General features: G+C 42.2%; 1 protein-coding gene across 2 annotated transcripts in view; it reads left to right on the top strand.

The window, feature by feature from the left end:
- Positions 1-12,927, top strand: part of VPS54 (vacuolar protein sorting 54 homolog (S. cerevisiae)) — a 41,516-nt gene that overhangs the window by 27,830 nt on the left and 759 nt on the right. For both annotated transcript variants that reach the window (XM_010293017.1, XM_010293019.1), the window contains exons 16-21: positions 976-1,081; positions 4,436-4,523; positions 6,135-6,256; positions 6,368-6,448; positions 10,098-10,205; positions 11,158-11,252. In XM_010293017.1, coding sequence (XP_010291319.1) covers positions 976-1,081; positions 4,436-4,523; positions 6,135-6,256; positions 6,368-6,448; positions 10,098-10,205; positions 11,158-11,252 — 600 coding nt within the window. The remainder of the gene's footprint in view (positions 1-975; positions 1,082-4,435; positions 4,524-6,134; positions 6,257-6,367; positions 6,449-10,097; positions 10,206-11,157; positions 11,253-12,927) is intronic.

The raw sequence follows: 12,927 nt of genomic DNA, 5'->3' as shown, positions 1-12,927 counted from the left end.
TTCAGGTCAAGTAGGAGCATTTGAACATGCTTTAGAGGATAAAATTTACTTAATAGATGATGTGTTTGATAATCCATCTTTGTTCATTTGAAACTTGTTATATTGAGCTTTGTGAAGCTATTGTCAGCATCATGTTGGTGCAAATATTTGGTTCAGTTCTACACACTTCTACATACAGTTTCATTGTATTTAATCAAATAAAATGCATTCACAAAAAAAAGCCTAGATGTTCTCCAAAAATTCTCCAGATGTTTATTTTCAATTGATTGTTCATCATCTTTCTGCATTCTACTGCCTAAAGGAAGAAAGATATTTAACTTTTTTAATATCTACTCTGAACATTTGATCTTGCCTTGGTTTTCCTGCCTTTTGTGTATTCGGATTTAAAGGTGCTTACCTGCTCTTTGTGGAGCCGCCTTAATTCCATCCGGTAGCTCCCAAATTCTCCAGTGCCTGGTGAATTTAGGGGAAATTACAGGTGTTGAGCATCTTTGAATATTTGGTGCTGTTTCTTCACAGCTGCTGTTTGTGACTCCTTATATCCTTTTCAATGGTGATTGTTGTCTACATTCTGTGGATTTTTATACTTGCTCAAAGTTGGCCAGAATTACACAGTAGTGGAAGAAGCGAGCTTTGGATTTTTTGTCCCCTGCCAACATCTACATGGGGACTTCTAGTTCCACAGCAGCTTTGTTTTTGAGATTAAAAAAATGTACCTATGAACCTTAGAGATGTTCTCTCATATATCTCAAGTACTTTTTCCACATACCACCCTGTGGAAGGGATATTCTATAACCATCTTTATTTATATCTACTTCTATGTTTTACTTCTGCTTCAGATCAGTTAATGTGTTTGTTTAATGCTATAATCTCTAGCATTTGGTAGCTTTCTATCAACGTGGCTGGCCTGTGTTTGATTTTTGCAACGTGTTCTGTGCACTGAGATGACATATTTGGCTGTTTCCTCTCTTGTAGGACAGTATTGCTGTTAATAAGAATAATCCTCGAGTACTGCCAGTGTGTGGATAACATTCCTTCCATCACCACTGACATGCTTACCCGCCTATCTGATTTACTGAAGGTATGACTCCAAATGCACCGTCGGTGCTAATCAGAGATATTCACGGCAGAGAACGTCTTACACTCTGTAATGTTTCATGTACTTTTATGATTTCATATAAATAATACAAATTGTCTAGAAATGATTGTGTTTAACTGTGCCAAAAGGTAGCCTTTTAAGCTAAGGGCTTTAAAGATAAAATTTGTCGTGAATTAACTTCGGAAGGGCTGTCTTTTCTCTTATTCACCTGGAATATTGGAAATCTCAGTAGTGTTTGTCATAGCTGCCTGTCCTTCAGGCTGGGTGTAGGATTAATGCTGCTGAAAAAAAGGCAATTTGATCCCAGATGCCACAGACATATATCTGTATTCAGGAAGGAAATAAGTCCCTTGGTTTTTACAGGTCAGCAGAAGTATAGTCAGTAGAAACATGAAAAACAGTATGGGATGAAGCTTCTGTTGTAAAATGTAAAGATGATGCAAGACCAGGACCTTTTTGTCATTTATTTCTCACTAGAGAAGAGGAAAGCTAGTAAAGCACAGATACTGCGAGGTAATTTAAGTAAACAATAATAAAAGGAGCACATGAATGCACCTTAAAACTGTCATATATATATATATGCTCCAAAGCCTAACAATTATTTTATTTCAAGGTTTTCACTTGTGTCTTTGCCCACAAAGGTTATGTCAGGTATTAGAGTTCTGAACATAAGCAGAATCAATAAAAGATTAACAGATTCTGCTCTCCAAAAGTATATTTTACATAAGGCTGGCGACAGGGAAACACACCCTAGGAGATGAACCTTGAAATAATCTTCCTGCTGGTATTTCTTATCTGAATAACCAGATGCAGGAACATTCCTCCCTGCAGTCATCATTCAGATTAATCCACAAACCTTCCCCTTTGAAAGCACTATCTAAGGCAAATCAGTCAGTCTGGGACTGGGGATGCCCCTCTTCACCTCTCTTTCTCCAGCTGCTGCTTCACTCAAGTCTTGCAGCACTTTTTTTGCAGGCAGGCAGAATAGCAGCAGATGCCTCAAACTTGGTCAGATTTGCGTCTCAGTGTTACTTCTCTCTCCCTACCATATATTGCTCTATCTTGCTGTCATTTGTGGTTTATTCCTTGATATTCAAATATCATGTGCAGTTTAAATATTGTATTTCCTATCTGGCAGTGAGGTGCCATCAACTGAAGAGGTGACAAGAGCAGCTAGCAAAACCAAAAACTCGTTTATTACACTTGGAACAAAATAAGAGCCACTCAGGGTATCCTTGCAAGTCACTACACTTTTTGTTTGACAGCTGTCAGAGCCAGCAAATTTTGAAGGTAGCAAGAACTAGTCTTTATTTTGATGGAAGCTGCAAAGCATGCCCAGGTGATGAAATTCCAGGCCATTTTGGACTTTGGCTGCAACCACTGTGAAATAATACCTGTGTATGAATGACAACACAATCATAATTACTGGAGTTGTTTAGCTGATGCAGAGAAGAGAAGGCTGGCAGCCACGGTGCCGGAACGCAGAAATGCTTTCCTCCAAGCAGTCACAAGGAGGGGGTATTGCTCTCTTGATGTTTCAGGCATGCTGCTTCCTTGCTGCTTTGTCTGCAACAGGCCACCCGGTGACAGTAATATCTACGAAAGGCAGAGGGAGAGTACGAGTGTCTGTCATCCTTTACAGAGCATGTTTTTAGTGGTCTGCCACGCAGTCAATGAGTTGGCACTAACCTGAGCTAAGTACCTCAGAGCAGCTTAGGCTGTGTAGGATGTATCTGTCTTCGGCTCAGTGGATCTACGTCTAAAGTCCACCAGGAGGCATAAGAAAAGGTCTTGCGTTTCAGGAGGAGGAGATGAAATGAATGTCAGGCAGTTTCAGATCCTGACTTCTGTCTGGGAGCAGAGTAGATTATGCCCCTCTCAGGTCGGGGGCCACACATCGCTCAGGTTCAGTTGTGACACTAGGTCTGGGTTGCTTTTCTGGCCCTGGACACACCACTCTGGCAGCCCAGAGTGGAGGTGTGGTATTCATGACATATCCTTTCTGGTCCCGAGTTTTGTGACTGACTCCAGGCAATAGCCAGCAAAATTGTTTCCTGGTTTTACTCAAGGAGGGTTGAAATTTTGGGTTTGTTCTTGCATTATTGTGAAGCAAGACCTGTGAAGCAGGATTGTGGCCCCCAAAAAAATGAGCTCTATGTGAGGGAAATCCTCTTAGTGGCAGATACAAGCTGCAGGGCAACCTTGTCACAATTCCTTGTGAATCTTTCTTCAGGTGCAAGAGAAAGGGTCAGCTCTCTGTAGGTTTTGCCTCCTAATTTCCACCCCAGTGTCCACAGGACAGTCCTGTTCAAACATGAGCCCTGGGAGCAGGAATTGGGAACAGCAGCAATGGCTCCTCCATCTCTACTGCATCATCCAAACCAGTCTAGAATACCTGGAGTCTCAAGCTGGGTGGTGGAGCATAATTCCCAAATAAGGCAGAATATGGTAACGGGAACTGTCTTACTGTCCAGAGACCTTGCTGGCCTGTGTGCATTTAATGATAACTTCTTTTCTCCTGGAACTGAGTTAGGGAGATCAAGTCATGAGTCATCCACTATACCTGGAATTTTTACGGAATTGTTTTTTGACATGGATTAATATCATCTGTGCACCATTTCTTAATGTCTGTGTTTTATAGTGTTACAAACACAGGTTCAGCCACCTCAAAAGCACTGAAATTCACTGCTGCTAAGTTTTCTTTAACATCAGCAGCAGAGAAGGTCTAGAGCCAGAGCAGAAACTTGTTCTTTTGATACTTTCCATTCTGATATTACACTTGCCTACTCTACTTATACAACTAGTGAGATCCTTACCCTTCACTCCACCCAAGGCCCTGGTTTGAGAAGTATGCTTTACAGATTTCTAGTGTAAAGCCTTTCTTGCGCACAGCTTTCAAAGTAAGGCTGAACACAGCTAGTCTGCAGAAAGTCTGACTTGCTACTTTACTTTCACACTGAGAGACTCCTCACCCAAAGGACTCAGAGAAGCAGAAATTAGTCCCTGAACTGAAATCACTGAGCAGCTGTGGTTTTAATAACAGTATTTCTACTTCCCTCTGCTGAAACACTGCCTCAAGTGCTTAAGCATAAGTTGAATCAAAAAAATTCTCTGGGCCAGTGACTACTGAGTGGTGAAAAAGTTTCTTTTGTCTTACTAGTTAACAGTCATGGGCTCTATAGCAAGGAGTATGTGACACTCTGGTACTGGCCTTCATTTATTTTGTAATATCTGTTTAATTTTGCAGAATTCTATTGATGGTTATTTCTAAACTGTGGCTGTGTGTAGCTGTTAAAGAGTCAGCATAAATTTTCACTATCTTTTTCTTTTTCTCAGTATTTCAACTCTAGAAGTTGCCAACTAGTGCTTGGAGCTGGTGCATTACAAGTTGTTGGTTTGAAAACAATCACTACAAAAAACCTAGGTATGGATTTCTATATTTAAACTGTCAAAGCTTGTTCTCCTCCTGCTTGTTTAAAAAAAAAAAAAACACACAAAACACACAAAACCAAAAACCAACGACACAAAAGAACCCTAAACATTTATGATAAGCTGTGTATGGAATACAGAGGGTGATTAAGACCTTGCTGGTTAGGGGGTAAAACATGTATAAAAACTAGTGAATTGTCCGATTAAGGGGTGCACTGAAATCCATCAAATTCCTTTGCTGTCTACTGGATCACTTTAAATGTAAAGCTTCACTGTGTTACATGAAGGAAACATAAGGACAAATATACAGGCTAGCAGGTTTTCCACTAAATGTTTTGACTGCGGGAAGAGGTAGTTACTTTTTCAGTGGTGACTTGGCATGCTTTGGAGCTGTTTAGTGTTCGGGTCTCGAGACTGGAGGTACATAGGTAGAGGAATGCAGCCAAACCCCTGTCTCCCTGTGCATTTCGCTGAGCTGTGCTGTCCCATCTGCCCGCGGTGCCATATTCTGCAACACCGCGTCCACATACAGCTCCTGTGGGTTATAACCGCATGTCAGTAATGCACGAAATTATTTCTGTGGGTGGCTCTGAATCAAATAGTCTTTATGAGGCTGAGTGTCCCGGCGCAGTCAGGTAACGTAGGGCTCTGTGTCTGTGCTGAATCCAAACTCATTTGGGCTTTAGAGTTTCTGGTTTTCAGTGTGCAGCTATTTAGCTGAATTGCCAGCTCCAAGTTACTTGCCTGGACTGCCCTAGCAGCTCTGAAAAGCTGAGGAGAACTAGGTGCCCAGTTCCATGCTACAGAAAAGTCTGACATGCTACTTGAGACCCCCAGTTTTAAACTGTCTCCTGAAATTAGGAGCCTTTGGTTGATGGGTTGAAGCAGGTGTTTGAACTTGCAGTTCCCATGTTTCAGGGTGTCCTAAGTACTCTTTTTAAAAAGGGCATAGCTTGAGGAGGATGGGTTGAGAGTTTTCCCCCCTCGGGGGGACCATGGGAAGACATGATTGAGCAGAGAAAAGCTTTGCTCCAGAAGGCTTGGCCAATGTAGTGACCAACTCTGGCACCACCGTGTGCCCTGCTGCCAGCTCAAACCCTGGTGGGCACAGGAGCTCGCTTTTGGGAATCCTGCCAGCACCACAGGCAAGAGCTGCCTCTGGGCAGCTCAGCATTGGCAGAGCACAGTGTTTATGTACACCTCCCACAGAAGAAATATTGATGCCTTGAGAATGTGGCTGCAGAGGTTTAGGTAGCTGATGAGTCAGGTCTTTTGAGATCTCTCTGATGTCTGCATGTGCTCAGGGCTCAAAATGTCAAGTAGACAGTTAAAGACTCTTGTAAAATTAGGCCCTTATCCCCTATCTCACAGAAGCTGGGTGTGACTAGCCAGGTACTAGTCTAGCATCTTCACTGGGTGGGGTTTCCCAGTGGAAACAAATGCTTACCTCTTTCTTGTTTGTTTGTTTTAAAAACAAACAAACAAAAAAGTTAAATTGTGTCAGATCTGTTATTTATGCTAAAGGAGATACAGTCTATACAAAATGACTCTTCCTGTGTAATAATTAAGTTATTTTTCTTTCCCTCTCTCGCTTCTGGATTTACAGCCCTTTCTTCACGTTGCCTACAGCTAATCGTACACTACATTCCTATCATCAGGGCTCATTTTGAAGCTCGACTGCAGCCGAAGCAGTTTAGCATGCTCAGGCATTTTGACCACATTATGAAGGTAATTCTTTTGGCATTTCCTAATTAAATGCAAAGTTCTGTTTTGCAACTGTGCTCTGAAGAATATGAATGCCATTAGATAGTAAATAAAACCTGCTTTCTTCCATTACAGGATTATCATGACCACATAGCTGAAATTTCAGCAAAGCTCGTTGCCATAATGGATAGCTTATTTGACAAACTATTATCCAAGGTAATGATTTATGGAAATAATTATACAATCTCTAAATTGCAGTTGGAGGTCTCATTGTATACAGTCTAGATGTTTCAAATGGAGTCTTAAACTTTCCTAATCAGGAATTGTTTTAACTTCTTTAAACCGTATAAACACAAAGCTTTGTGCTGTACTTGTGAATGTGTTTTGTCTTAACATTTGCCACCTGGGTGTCGTTTGCCTTCACCCCCACAAAAAAACCTGTTTGTTTACTCCTTCAGCAATAACAGAAATGCTTTGGCTGGTGCAGATGCTCTAGTGTTTAGAAACTGAAGTGCTCTCCTACCCTCAGCAGTTTTATCCACTGACAGCTCTTGTCTACAGCCAGGCTGAGCCAGTTCCCGTTTCCTGCTCTTCCCAACGATGCCTCTGTGGAAGTGGGGAATGTGTAATTTCCTGCAGCTGAGGAAACTGCAAAAAACTGCTGAGGAGGAAGAGTTTTTGGAGGGGAAGGACCAGCTTTTCTACTGGGCTGCAGGCGTGGGGGCTAGAGGTCTGCACTTAGCAGTTTCTGCTGCGTAGCAATGCTAATAGCTGTCCCATGACAGCTCTTAGTACATTTTGGTTTTTGAACACTCAGCAATGGAACAGGTTGGCCCTGGGCTGGGTCCACTGGCTCTGACTCATCTCAAGGCCAAATACACAGAGAGAGACTGCCCCAGGATGGGACCTGCTGGGCCCACAGATCTGATGGATAAAGTACATGAGCTTTTAAAGCTTAGTGTTTGGATTTGGATCTTATGCTCTTAAAAACAAAGGCAGCAAAAAAGAAGCAGTTTCATGAGAGAAAAAGATGAATTCTTTACTGACTGGTTTGATTAATTGGCCTGGGCCAACATCTTCCTTGTAGCAGTTCATGAGAAGCACAGAATCTCCCTGGTCACGCACAGGTTGGGAAGAGGCTGATGGGGGCTGCAGTGTGGCAGCTATAACAGGCAGCTTTTCTGTTTTCCTTGCTGTTTGTATTATTTTGGTTTTTCTTTGTTGTGCTTTTTCTTTTCGTCTGTTTCTTTGGGCTAATAAGTAGTGTTACCTAAACTTAGGGGGGAGAAAACCCAAAGCATTTAAATTAGGATTCCCTGCCCCCTGTTGTGTTTACACTTTTAAAAACATGCTTATGCCCTTTTCTAAAGATCCAAATAGTGGTCTTCTGCTTTTTTGGTTTTGCCCCACATAAAAATACCTGTTCTATGAAGTAACATGGCTTTTTGTCCACTTTACCTCTTATTTCTTGAAAATAAAACACAAATGCAAGAATTTAGATTGTTGATACTAAATGAGATAGCTCACAACAAACCAATAACACAGGTTTATGTTCTTGATGGTAGTTAGTAAGTATCCATCCCTTACTGTCCTTCCATCTTTACAGCCCGTTCTCTTTTTGTGAGCTGGCACGAGGATATAAACTGAGAATATTCCTGTCCTTTAGAGCCCTTAAAAGCTTGAGTGAGAGTGCCTGGCTCACGTGAACGCAACCCACGGAGTACAGCAGAAAAGGAGACCATGTGTTGATTTGCCTCCGTTCCTAACATACCCCATAATTTGGCTCATCTTGTTCCTGAAATAATGAAATCTTGGCACTGAAGGCTGTGAAGAACATAAAAACAGGAAATTTGCAAATAGGCATGTCAGTACAACCATGTCAGTGTGTTCTTTGTTTTGTATGTTTTTGTGAGAGTTCAAGTATTTCAGTGCCTTGTGGATAAAGTGGTCACCTGCTTTGAAGTGTGTAAATTTGAATGAGTAAGCAAATGAGTTTCATAGCAGCGCGTGTCCAACCCGCTTCAGAAACAAACACTGCACAGTCTTAGAAACCTGCTTTGTATGAGACAAACATTTTGGTCTAGTAGATGGGACGTTGACCTGGCACTTGGTAACATGGGCAAGTTACTTTTGTGTTTCCCAGCCCTGCTTCCCTCTGGGAGCTTGGTGGAACAAGAGCTGTCTTCAAGCAGTGCCACTGTGATGAGGCTGTGCGCTCAGCGAGGCGTTTCACAACAGCACGGACAGTTCCCAGCATCTGCCTCTTGACTTTGGCAGGGGGATAAAACAGGAACAGGGCTATTTAACAGCTATAATTAACAAGTGGAAAAAAGGGTAGGCTTTTAAAAAGGGATAAATGTTTGTGGAAAAAATTCAGTGCAAGTTCTTAGTTTCTCTTGGAGCTTGCTGTCTTGTGACTGTTTGGACAGAAGAGCAGTAAATTTTTGTCTGATCCCTCATGGTATTACAAGCTGTTGACCTTAGCTGGAGATAAAAATGGCCAGCAACTTGCAAGGCTGGAGCTCATGTTTCTTTCTGGTTCTGTTGCTTTTCCTCTGCCGCAATGAAGAGTTTGATTTGTCTTTAGTCATGTAAAAGCTAGCTCCCTTTGGCTTTACAACATAATGGTAAATTGTAAATCATTTGTTGCCTAACACTCATGTCTTGAGGCACAATCCTGTACGCTGTGCGATTGTCCCATGCAGGGACCAGGGCTCCTGGAGCAGTAAGTGCTATTTTTCTGCTACTTCTCCTGTTAGAACTAGGTCATTGGTTTGGCTTTTCCGTAAAGACTTTCTCAGCATTTCCCATTTCTTTTTTTCTCTCATGCTCAGGCAAGCTTTGTTCTCTTTCACAATTCAGGCTAGCCTAAGAGAGAGCATCTCCTCCAATGTGTTTGTAAATAATTTGGTTATAGTGATTCAGCTCTTCCACTGGATTGTGCAGGGCTCTGTGGGCAAGTATCACCCTACCAAAGGCAGTCGACCTGCTAGTGTTTAACCCAGGCCTGTGCTAGCACAGCCTCTCCACCAGGAATGGAAGAGCTGTCTTCACTGTTCCTGGGACAGTTTTTCAAAGTGCTTCTGAAATAGCATTCAGATTTTCCCTATCCAGGGTGGGGACATAGAAATTTTGTTCTCTTTGTAGCAAATTTCTTGTCATCGGTGGTTTCCAGTGTCCTGTTTCTTGATCTCAGTCACTGGGAGAAGGGACGTTTCCTACTTTGTTTTCCAAGGTATTTCTGCAACGTTTTTGTTGCAGGGGGGATTTTTTGTTTGTCTTTTTTGTGGCCAATATTCAGTTTTCAGGAACCTCCATTTCTTTATGCTTTCCTGTCCTTGTTTCTTCAGAAATTTGGGTGCATGAGATCTTAGAGTAGTTTTCTCTCATTAAGTACTTGAGGGCCATATCTATCAGAGGTAGAATTGCTTGTCTGTCATTGACTCACAAATCTGAAGGAGAGGGCCAGCTAGAGGGCCACATCGTGTGCACCTGCGTAGCTGGTGCAGTGATAATTCTCTCTGCATCTGCATAATTCATAGGATAATGGAAACCAACAAAAAGTAATGAGCAAAGAGAAGCAATTCATCAACACACCTTCGGTAGTTTGAAGTTGGGGAACCCTCAGATTTCATCCTGCTTTGAATGTTAGTTTGCTTATAAAGCAAGAAGTGCTAAAAGATTGTATGATGCTAGTGCTTGGCTGAATCAGATCATGCCCAGCGACTGTTTTAATGTGTGATATGCTAAACGAACCTTGACATGGTGTCATTAGCAACGCAGGGCTTCAGATCGCTGTTGGAAACTCTATGTAAACCGTTTTAAAGTGGTAGGAAGGAGTAACTGGTTGTGTTTTTATTTCCAGTATGAAGTGAAAGCTCCTGTTCCTTCAGCATGCTTCAGGAATATCTGCAAGCAAATGGCAAAGATGCATGAAGCTATATATGATCTCCTTCCTGAGGAGCAAACTCAGGTGAATGTTATTTCTGAGATTCATGTAACACCTCCCTTGCAGAGGCACATGAACTCGGTAACAAGAGAGACTTCTGCTTTATCTAGGGAGAAAAAAAATGCTTTTTTGAGTCTTTGTGAAACCCACACATTAAAGAGATTGGCAGCAGTCATGCAGACAGCTCTGTCTGAACTGAAGTAAGCGTTTGGATGTGCAGGGAGAACGATGAGACTGAAAGAACTGACTCATTCCAGCATTTTGAGCTGCATTTCAATGTCTGGAGAGGTGAATCTTCAAGTCAGGAATCAGTGCTGAAATTCTATACAAATGGCAACACTTTGAGGCTCGAGTACAGCCCTTTTAGGAAATTATTCTGTAATGCTGTTCAAACTTAGTGGCTTCTGAAGGTCCCTAAATGTATTATGCAGCCAAATTGTACCAGATGTGCTTTTTCAGTATTTTGCTGCTGTAACTGCTACTGCAGAGTTGTAAATCTAAGGACAGGAAGGAGTGATACAGTCACTGAATGCACTAAGTCATCGTTTCTCCTTTACGCTAAATTAAATGGTCCCTTCAAACTGTTTTTCACGCTTTCTCTTGGGAAAAAGACTTTAAGTGGTTATAGTACAGGAAAAAGATTTATCTTCTAGTCTTAGCACAAGTTGCTAGATACTTCAGACAGCAGGGAAGAAAAATTTATGCTCCAAAGAATGTGTCCTCCAAGTACAACACGTAACAAATAAGCAAGGGTGTATACACCTATATGTATTTATAACACTGTCCTGTGTGTTATAAATTGTATATGGCCAGAAAGATTAGGAGGCGGGGGGGGGGGGGGGGGGGCCACACGGAAAATCACATGAACTGCAAAACCGAAACCGAAGGTTAGTGATTTAAGGTGTTCACAGTGTATTTCCTCGTGGTAGGCAGCAGTGGGGATGGTTCCTTACTTTGGTTCTGTGGTTTCTTCTAGATGTTGTTTTTAAGAATTAACGCAAGCTACAAACTTCACCTGAAGAGGCAGCTGGCCCACCTCAACGTAGTCAATGATGGAGGACCTCTGAATGGGTACGTTTGGGCACTTTTTTTTACTGCTTAATTTAAACAAGCAGGCTTTGTCTTTTGCAAGAAAGCTGTGATTGCAGAATTGAGCCACGCTCCATGTTTGAGTATGTCCCATTTGGAGCTTTCTACAGTAAAGGACATGACTTGTGCCTTTCCATAGTAACTCGGAACGCAATCAGCTTGGTAATAGATTGGGAGTTGGGCATTGTCCTACTGGAAACCAGCTGTAGCCACAGCTTAATTTGCAAGAATTGTGTGATTCATGAAGCAGTTTTGAAATGTGGATGATGACTCATGGTGCTAGCAAAGTAAAAATAGGAAAAAGTGGTATTTCATCTGTGCAACGAGCAGCTTCTATACAGGAATTGTTTTTACAGCAGAACCAGATTTGAAACAGAGATTATGCTCACAGAGCTTTTCCCCTTTCCTGCCTCAGCCCAACCCTCCACCACCAAAACAGGTCAGTGGTACCTCTCCTGAGAGGGTGTGCCTGGCTGTGCCTGGTGTGTCCCACACTTCCCAGGAAAGCGTACAGCCTCTTGCAGCCTGAGTCCTATTCTAAGTTGGATTGTCCCCTGAAACGGTGGGTTTTATCATCGTTCTTGGAGACCTGGGGGAGTTTATTTGCAGGGTGGTAGGGGTGGAATTCAGTTGGCTTACTCACATGCAAGAAAGAATTGTCTTAGGTTGAAGAAGCCAGAGAAGGAAGTTTATAGACGTTTCAAATGTTGCTGGAATGAAGAACAAGTTTTGTTCTCATCCAATTTATCCTTACTTGTCCTGCTTAAGCTTATTCATCCTTGTACCCTGTGAAAGGGTCTATCTGAAATGGTTTTCTGTACTTGTGTATTCGCAAGATAACATCCTTTTGGTACTTAGGAAGCTATTTATAAGCCAACAAGCTTACCAAATAGGAGTGGGGGTGCAGCAGCCCCAGCCAAAATTGAGAGCAGCCCCGAGCGCATCTAGTCCTAAACAGACGCTGTGCTGCTTTCATCCTGCTCTTCCGGTTTTCTTTGGTGCTCGTGGTTGGATGGCCTAAGTGGATCCCTTTTTGATAGCAGGGTCGGGGCAGGTGACATCCTGGTGGGGTATTTCCCAGCACAGTCATCCTTGCTGTCTGGGGGTCTCTCAGTTGCAGCTGGAAACAGGAACGCCCCAAGCCTGTTTCTTTCAGGGCAGCAGTTTCTTATTTAGAACGCAGCTCTCTGGGAGTGTGTAGTTGAGGCCTTTTGAGAAGGGGAGCATCAAATGCTGGATTTCACTTGCTGGACTTACAGCAGCCTTCACTGACCTAGTTTTCAACATGCTTTTCTGATCCACATCCTATTTTAAACTGCTTGTTTCTGTAATAATAGTAAAAATGCAGGTCTGTGAATCCTGGTTAATTTTTTTACTATGAAAATACAACTTTTATTCCTACATCTTGCTGCTTTCTCACTAGAAACATCGTGATCCTGTTTCTGTCATCCCCTGGTATGTTTCAACAATGTATGAGGGATTTTAACTCTGTATAAACTGTTACAAACAATAGGAATGTTTTGCTGTTCGGGTGCTTTTACATAAACCTTCTAGAATACAGAATTAATGTTGCAATAATTAATATTTGAAGTTACAATGGAATTGGGGTTTTAAGTCTAGATAAGCCTGGGATCAGGGCAAGAGAATTAAAGTTTTA

The sequence above is a fragment of the Phaethon lepturus genome, unplaced genomic scaffold, assembly GCF_000687285.1.
Source record: "Phaethon lepturus isolate BGI_N335 unplaced genomic scaffold, ASM68728v1 scaffold11168, whole genome shotgun sequence".
Lineage (NCBI taxonomy): Eukaryota > Metazoa > Chordata > Aves > Phaethontiformes > Phaethontidae > Phaethon > Phaethon lepturus.
The sequence above is the reverse complement of the archived record's forward strand: the minus strand, read 5'-3'. Positions and strand labels throughout refer to the sequence as shown.